General features: G+C 47.3%; 1 protein-coding gene across 1 annotated transcript in view; it reads right to left on the bottom strand.

Annotated features, from left to right (window-relative positions):
• Window positions 1–9,319, bottom strand: part of serpinh2 (serine (or cysteine) peptidase inhibitor, clade H, member 2) — a 15,779-nt gene that overhangs the window by 3,571 nt on the left and 2,889 nt on the right. Inside the window, exons 3-4 of the mRNA XM_031851440.1 lie at window positions 6,360–6,452; window positions 5,559–5,791 (exon numbers count right to left, since the gene is read on the bottom strand). Coding sequence (XP_031707300.1) covers window positions 5,559–5,791; window positions 6,360–6,452 — 326 coding nt within the window. The remainder of the gene's footprint in view (window positions 1–5,558; window positions 5,792–6,359; window positions 6,453–9,319) is intronic.

Genomic DNA, 9,319 nt, shown 5'->3' on the forward strand with positions numbered 1-9,319 from the left:
CACATGAATCTTAGATGGAACAGCGCTGGGAAGACTGCTGATGCCCCGCACACAGCATCAATGAGCTATTTGTCTGCAAGTGAGAGCCACAGGCATTGTCAGCTGGTGGTTTCCTCCGAGTGTGTGCGTACGGGGCTTACTCGGCCTGCAGCGGTGCAGTCTAACTGGGCAAGAGCTAGCACGGCATCGACCCCGAGGCGTGCAGCACTCCGCATCACATTATTTCAGCTCAGATGGTTGAGCCCGCTCAGTAGCTTGTTGGGTGTACCTGTGGGGGTTTTAAGGGGACAGGATGTGTCACAGCTCTATATGTGACGAGTCACTGCAGCTGATGTTAAAAGACAGAGCAGTCATCTGGTCTATTAAATAGTAAATTGTAAAAATAAAATACCCATCATGATTTCCAAAAGCCCAATATGTCATCGTGAGGTTGCATGTTTTGCCAGGTAAAATTCAAATCTCCAAAATGTCCAGTAAACAATCATATCAAACAGCAAATCCTCACAAATAATCCAGATGATTTTTCTGAGTGTGTGATTTTATCTCCTGGTCCAATCAATTGCGATGCCCACATCGTGCCTATGGTCAGTGCAACAAGGTTAACACGCGAGGGAGGAAAACCTCCACTGCTCCTGCACCGGTTACACCTCCTCATCCCTCTGTCCCTTACCGATCACCTCCGTCAAACGGTTCTTTCAAGCAGTCTTCGCCTCAAAACAACTCCAGACGTGTTCTGCTTAATTCAGCGCTGCCCTCAACGCTCTGCGTGGGCGGTTTCAAGTGTGCAGTACGTGGCACCATCATCACGGCTCCGTTTCACGGACACATTTGATGCAGGCTTTTAACAACAACAAAAAACTCTATCAGCTCTCTTGAGGCTTCAAAGCCTCTCCATCTCTTTATTGAGTCTCATCAGCATTACTGCCATTGGTATCTTGTTTACATGGGCTTTTACCACCTTTGTACAGTCAATACGCTCTGTGTCCCATTCACTCCAAACATGTGCAACCTCTTTGTGCTCCACAAGGCTATTTTACCACATGTGAAAAAGGATAAAAGAAGCCTCAGATGAGATATTTAACTAACGTCCATGAAACACATCGGATTAATAAATATGATGCAGGGCCGCGGCAGCCGCGTTAAAACAGCCGTCCCTCGACACTGTATACTGCGGAGTGTGCTCTTGTAAATATTTGATGGCCTTTTGACCTCATTAGCCGTGATTGAGTGAGCTCCCCGGTGCACGCTCGTATGTCTTAGTCACCGACTGGAGATGCAGCCGGAATGGAGCCATTAGTGTGTACGTGTGTGTGTGTGGCCTGGTCAGCACCGGATCAGAGACGGAGGGAGCGAGAGCGATGAGGGCGGTTTACCCGGTGACCTCCGGGCCAGGCTTGTTAAGAGGGTTCTCCGTCTCAACACTACAGACTCCGACACAGTCTGCCCTTCACCAGAGGAGAGCGCCGCAAATAGGGAGACGGATAGAACGGGGAAAAAAGGCAGAATCCTGCCGCTATTTATAGTTCTCTGCGACGTTTTCCACCTCATCCCCGAGCAATCATTGACCCCTCCCCCGGCCCCCTTCTGCTCACTTGCCTGCCAAATGTCACTCCTATTTAGGTCAGCGGGGGCCAATGTGCGGCCGCTGACTGATGGCGTATTACAGTCACATGTGAGACCTAGAAAAAGGAATTAGATCCCTGGGACTGATATGACAGAGAGGACAGAGGTGAGGGTGCGTCTGGAAGTGGCAAATCCTTGTAACGTGACCCAGAGGTGCGTGATTTGGTTTGTTCTCATTTGCCTCGCACAGAGGAGACTAGTGTTAGGGTTGACATTACACACACACACACACACACACACACACACACACACACACACACACAGCTATGATCTTCTGTTTGTTCTCCACGCTGCCCTCTAATCTCAAAAGTCCATGGCTTTCCCAAGCACCGATGGACAGAGTGGTAAACAGAATTAGCGCGCGGCGACGAGCAATTACTTGCCCGACCCAATTGGAAAAATTATTGTCAGAGAAGACATGACGGCCTGTCGCCGGCCAGAGGGGTTGCACAGACAGATGAAAGGGGATTGGAGTGGGTTGAGGGTTTGCTCGGAGCTTTAGCCCGTTCAGAAGGATTCCTCAAATGCACCGCTTCTTTTCTCGAGAGAGAGAGAGAGCGAACGGAGGCAGACGACTCTTGACGAGGCCAAAACATTCAAGTGCTCGTCCATAATTAGGTTACATAATGGGAGCAAAGCTACTTTTAGTTTGTTTGCAAGAATACCTTTTTTTTGTTTTTCTTCTGTCAGGCGCACAGAGACAAAAGGGGAGTTGTGCTCTTTCCTGGCAAAGCCATCGCCGTGTCAAAAGGAGTTGTTTCCAGCTTTAGTTCTGGATTACAGCCTCCTCCCCAGAGAGCCCCGACAATGTTAATGTCGAAAGCTTGTTCTTCAGGGCACGGCTAGCAGAATAACATGGCAGCACAAATCTTCGCAGATGTTTGTTAAACTAGAGAGAGGCCAAAGTGGATTGCATCAGTCCATGATGAGGTTACAATGTACATCTACAGAGGACATGGTAATAGGCTGCAGTCAGTGTAGCCTGCGCAGAGGAAATGGGTTTTACTGACATGCCCTCTGTATCCGTCAGGTTCAACTAACCTCTCTCTCACTATGTCTTTTTCTTCCTCATCCACAGCCGTTACACCACCAATACGGTCTCTCTCGGACTCTGGAGGAGTTTGCTCAGACTGAACGTGGAACAGGTGCGACTGCACGTGGAAAAGATGCAAACAGAAGTAAACTCGCTCCATGCCGTGGGAGCTGAGGTGACGTCGCATCCATGCAATGTGAAAATGTTTCAGATTAATACAACATTTCCGGAGACTGAAAAAGGAGAGAAACTGGAGGAAGATATCAGAAATAGTTCTTCAATCATGATACAGTTCGCTAGCATTTCTTTGCATTCAATCTAAATGCATCTTAAGGGCTCTTACTTGTGAGTAACGAGAACTAGAGATGTCTGAAGAAAGGATCGGCCCTCAAGTCAATGCCGGACCATTCAAATATTCTTCACTGTGTTCTGCTCCCCCCAGCCTGTTTTGACTTCACGACAGACAGTCTCGCCAGTCTCCTTGAGCTTGCATATGCGAGTGAACGAGCGAACAAATCTGTTGTAGGATCTTTCTCTCCACTCTCTTTCTTATTAGCGAAGAACAGGGTACAAAACTTCCATGCAGCAGCTTCTCATTTGGAAGACGCTTTACCAGTCTAAATGGCAAACGTTGCCCTTGGAAGGTCAGGCCTGCCGTCATTCATTTGCATTTAGAAACGTGACGATGGACCGAAGTTTAACTTAGCTTTTGTCAGGTTTGTGCGCTCTCTGCAAGCCGGGGGTCTGTAGTCACAGCCAAAGATCATTTGCGAGGGGAAGAACCTCCACTCTGTAACGACATTGTACAACCGCAACTGTGAGTGTTTCTGTAGTTCCAACTGAGTGATATGTTTGAGTCAGCACCATCAGTAGTTGGATCGTGTTGCTTGTGATAAATCAGGTGACGCATACAAAGACACTTTGATTGACACGTCCCTAATAAGCATTTGGCAAATGAAATAAGTGAACCTGTAGATCTATGACTGCAACTAATGTCAGTACAATAAGCTTCATATCATGACACAGCAGCAGGATGTACTCAAAGGTGTGGAGGCCTGTGTGATTCCAGCCACTTGTCTGTGCCCTCGCCCCACGCTGCGCACCCTGTGGACTGGTCAAATACGTGCTCTTACACCAGTTCGACAACTCTCCAACCTTTCAGTCAGTGGCCAGACACAGCCTCTGGTTTGGCCTGTGTGAACCTTAACAAGCCCCATGCACTCACATTAGCATCAGCAGCCACTAAGCTGCTTCCTCTGCTCCGACTCAGACCTGCTACCTGCTGGCTCTGGATCTGAGAGCAGCACAGATACAGCTAGACTACCAGCTGGGCTGTGGCGTGACTTTTGCGCTCCTGCAAAAGGAGTCTGTAGGAGGCCTCGGAAGCCCACCAAGGGGCTATGGGCCTCCTTGCAGCTAGGGTTTGGTTCCCTGCTGAGGGCTGTTACAGCCCAATGTTGTGTGTACAGCTGGATGCCCATCACCTCAAGGGAGAGGAGGAGTATGGGAAGGAACATCGAACTCGCCAGAGTCTGTAATGAACTGGAAGGGGCAAACCAGGCCACTGCTTCAGTTACTAAGAGCAGTAGAGAGGAAGACAGAAAAGTAGGCAAGACACGGAGGTCACAGGTGAAGGATGCATGGAGGGGGTCGAGGAAGTGCAAAGACTTGTGAATAGAGGAAATAAAAAAATACTGTTGAAGGGGAAGAGACAGGGAACAAAGATAAGCAGAGCGCGAGTCAGGAAGAGTAGGTGGCCAAGACAGAAGCCGAGAATAAAGAAGAGGAGACACGGGGGAAAAAGCAAAGACGAGGATGAAGATGGCGAAGAAACAATGAGAACGATGACAGGAATTATTGGGAGATATGAACAACCGTATCAGGTGAAGTGAAAAATGAAGCACTGTATGGACACGGGAAATAAAGAAACTACAAGCGAGGCTGTCAAACTCCACTACGGCGTTAAAAAGCAGAGAAGCCGCGTGCTGTATAAGCACACCACCTCAGTCCGCTGTGTCAAATACGAATACATGGATTAGAAGACAAAAGAATCAACCAGTATTACTTCCTATAAAGAGAAACAGACCCGTTGCTAGGGGCATGTGAGGTGAGTCTAGAAATGAGGCTAATTCAAGATGAACAGCGTCTGGTGGGGACGGAGCACCTGGTTGTTCACACTCATTTCCAAGTATTTGCCAGAGCTGGGCAAGGCCCTTGGGGAACATTCTGTCGGCGGCAGCTCATGCGGCAGTGCACACACCACAGGGAGGGAGGGAGAGGGAGGGGGGGGGTAAAGGGAAAAATGCAACCACAAACCCAGAGGATGTACCTCGCTTTAAGACGTGGCCATAAAAAAAAAAGGAACAGGGTGTCACATAAATCGGCTACATTGAAAAGTCGGCGACACGAAGAAGCTCCTCTGATCGCACTCGGGGGTTTCCTATCAGGTGAGGAATAAGACGTCAGCCGAATCTTTCATCCAAACGTTTCAGAGCAGTCGGCACATCACTCTGCCTGCCGCAGAAGACAGGCGTGATGGATTAGGCTGAACTCTACGGGACTCAAAAGATGGGAAACAACGAGATTACGCTGTGATTTATTAAGAACCAAAGAGGTCGACGTTATTCCATCTTAATGGAGGATATCTTTATGCCTATTTCACAAGCTCAACTAAAATCACAACAACTTATCCAAAGTTTAAACGTACCTTAAGTTTGAAAAGACCGACTTCTGGATTTTTCCGAAAAACATTATCATCTAAAATGACATCAGCACACTGACACAGTGTCCACTTGTGGCTCTGTCAGTATGTTGATGTAAGTCAGACTCAATGTGCGTACAGTCAGTTCTTTTAAATATATTTTACATTATATGAATAAAACTAGAGATTTGCTGTACTAACCTGCAGACTGAGTGTGCTGGTGATGTTCACCATGGGCAACGATATGGACAAACTGGTGACACTGGTCTTCTCCAGCCACTTGGAGAGCAGCTCAAGGGTCAGAAGCTGCTCCAACCTGGCCAGATTCTCCACGTGGAAGGGCATCAGGAACACCACGCTGGCCTTGCCCTCACACAGAGGCGCCTCCAGAACCTGCACCATGTTTTCCACGTCTTCGTGGTGACGGAACAGACCTGGAGGAAGATGACCGAACGAGGCATGAACAGAGGTGAAGGAAAGATCAGGGAGTCGGGGAGAGAATTTTGGGCTTTCCAGCAGTAGTTCAGAGCAGTAGTTCTCTTGGAGGCCGGTTCAGACTTGCATTTTCAGCCGTGTCACTGCCGGAGTTCTCACTTGCCTAAATTAACTGAACTACAGGAGCAAAGCCAACAGAGTTGGGTTGAATCCATTCAAACACAACGTGAATGCAACATTAGACAGCATGACAAACAATCACTGCAATAATCTTTTATGAATTGAAAAAGGACATTATGAACGTTAGATAGAATACAAAGTGTCCCTCCAACATTTCTTTTACTGCAGTCATAGCAGAAATTCCCTCTGCCTAGTTGTTGTTTTAAGACAATACATAAAATATGAAAATGGTTTTAAATAAATCATAAGGCACGCAGTGATAGAAGAGAAGCAGATTGGACCTTACAGATGTTCAGACCGTTTTAGAACTCAAATTGCTTTTTCGCTGCATTTGTTTGCTGGCAGGAGGGGAGCAGCGACAGACTGTGTTTTGGTTGTTTTTTTTACCTGCTCTGTGCATCATCGTCACTTTGGTGTATTTCTTCCCCAAGAAGGTACGGTGATCTGTGGTCCCCTCTGTGAACTCTCTCTCCCACAGCCCTGAGCAAATAGCCACACAAACAAGGGTTACAAACAACGGGTTAAACAATGCCCATGTTCACAAAACACACACACACACACACACACACACACACACAGACCTCGTACGCGGCGACACCGACACAGCTCGTGAATTCTCAATATCTACTGCCCGTTAAAAAGTATCAGCTCCTCTCAAAGCCGCTGGGCTGAGAGTGCTATACTGAGGCAGTTATGAGGTCCTTAAGGCCACATTGTCCCGTTCACTGTTCGCCACATCCCACTTGGCCCCGCTAACCCCCTGACAGCTGTCAATTTAGGAGGGCCTGAGAGTCGTGGAATTACTCTTGTAATAACCTCGCGATGCACTGTGAAAAGCCACCGGCCCATTCAGTTGTGCAGGCGGACACTGGATGGAGCGAGGAGGTCGACACATTATGACTTGTACTCATGTCCCTCTTTGTGAATGACGCCAGGGGCCAGCTAGGGCTGGAACTAACAGGGACTTTCATTTCATATCGATCCCCACACTCGTAACACTCACAATGCTAAAAGGTGCAAGAAGGGCAAAAAAAATGAAATGGCTCATTTGCCCCGGTGAAAGTCTAGAGACCAACTGCTCGACTTTATCATCAAGTACTTGCGTTGGAGTAAGTGTGCGCAGCCTTCTTGTCTCCATCCATAATTGATCAGTCGTTAAAGGTCGACTGCCTCTGTTATTTCAAAGCGTTATCAAGTGGAAACGCCCACTCAGCCTTTTAGCAAAAAAGCAGTGTCATCGGTTGGCAAAGGAAGCTAATCAATAAGGTTATGAAAAATAAGAGTTAGCTTTAGTTTGGAAATATCTGGAGGGTTAGTTTGGATTTTTTGGGAAGTGGGGCTGTATGTATACTCCCGTATTCTGCTGGGTAAGAGGACTCTTTTTGTCAATGGAGTCGGGTGGCTTTGAAGAGAGCGATATAACGGTTTTAGTTCCCCGACAGAGTGGACTGTCTGACAGCGAGGTACACGGGAGTTTACCGCTTCATCGATCGGTTAGTTTGTTTGCATTACTGTGCGAGACCCAAACTAACGTGGCGTCTACACAGCAGTGCAACGCTTGGCTTCCGTGCCATTACTCCAACCGCAAATGTGAATGCTGTGATTTGAATGCATAAGGAACACCACTGGAAAGCTACTTGTTTCAGCGCGAGGATTTCCCAAAAGCCAGCCAGCCTCCAGCGGCCCCCGGCCAATAACAGCTGACAGCAGAGCGACGTGTGATTCTGCCTTCCGGGCATGCTAGCGCAAAGTCACCGACATTCGCTCTGCTTCCTGTAACATGGGAGGGTGAAATACAATCGCGCTGGAATTCAAAAACAACTGGCTGACGATTACCTGAAGTGGCAGCCGTGTTGTAAAAACGCATGTGTGCACACGTGTGTTCAAGTTGTATCGAGCAAGGGCTTTAACGGCCTCCCGAGCGGGCCGCAGTATCATCCTTCGTCCTTTCGTAGGACAGCAGTACAGAAGAGATCGCTTGAAACCTGAATCCATTAATATCCATCAGCAATAAACAGTGAGACAATTGCACAGCTAAGAAATCCAATCACTCACAGACTCAACCAATTCATACTGTAAACTTGAGGCGAAAACCAGAGGAGAATCAATGAGAGCGCCCGGCTCCCTCTCCCTCCCTCATCAACTTTTGATTACGCGTAGTCGTGGTGTTTCAGAAGCTATTATAAGAGGTAAAATATGTGGGGACTTGTTGTTCTCTCTCGCCTTTTCCTTTCCTCTTCTAGTTCCTCGTGTTGCTGCGTTTATCTTGTGTATAACTTTCTCTCTATTGTTTTTTTTCCTCCTCACAATCTTATTTTTTCTTCTTCCGTCTCCAGTGTTTGTTTTTCTAAAACAGGAACAAAGCCTGAATTAATTAACTAGCGTGGACTGGAACTCCCAAGGTAGGCCTTTTACATCCCTCCACTATGTCTGTCAATCTCTCTCGCTCTCTCAGCAGGCCACCCTCTCTTTCCTTTTCCTCACTTTTCACTCTTTTGCTTTTCTCCCTGCGTCTCTTTGTCCCCCTTCCCGCCCAGAAATGGCTCCTCGCACTGCTCTGTCTCTGCACTCCTCTTGCCGTTCTCTCTGCTTTTAGCATCTCTCCGCTACAAACATGTTCCGCTACTAATTGCCCCTGACCTTCCCTTTCTTTAAATGCTGTGTACAGCCCAGGGAAGGAGGCACAGCAAAGAGCTTTTTTTTAATTCTGCCCTTCAATAATTAACTAAAGGGAAACAAAGAAACACAGGGGCAAGGAAGCAGATGCCTGTTCAGCACCATCAGAATTTCCGGGACCTTCTCTGAAACCACAGCAATAAACACACACAGCGAATCGCCTGAGGACCGTGAAATCAAAGACAAATAAACAAAAAAAAACTTCCAACCGTCCAGGGGCAGCTAGTACGAGCAAGAAGCAAACTATCGACCACTAGTGAATTATGAATCAAAACTGAAGGAATCCAATTTTACGTAATGTAATTTGTGCGCTGCAATCTGCTGTGTAATCTAATTTTGTGTATTTCATCCAGAAAATTAATGAACCGACCAACGAGGGTCGGTTCACAGCAAAAAAAAAAAAAAAAAAAAAACGAATTTCGTAATGAAGTCAAAACATCAAACAAAGAAAATTAATTAAATTGCTTATCAATGTATATAAGTCAGTCAGGGAATGTTACTTTCAAAAGGCCGTCTATCTGTTGGCAACCTGTTTTCACTTCAGCCGCCGCGCCTTTCTCTGCATCTAATAAAAAGAATACCTGCAGGAGGAAACAGAGGGACTCGAGGCAGATGGAGGCAGATAAGGACATGAACGGGAGAGATGTGGGAAGAAGAGGAGATGGGGGGGG

This window comes from Anarrhichthys ocellatus, unplaced genomic scaffold, assembly GCF_004355925.1.
Source record: "Anarrhichthys ocellatus isolate YVR2014 unplaced genomic scaffold, GSC_Weel_1.0 scaffold11, whole genome shotgun sequence".
Lineage (NCBI taxonomy): Eukaryota > Metazoa > Chordata > Actinopteri > Perciformes > Anarhichadidae > Anarrhichthys > Anarrhichthys ocellatus.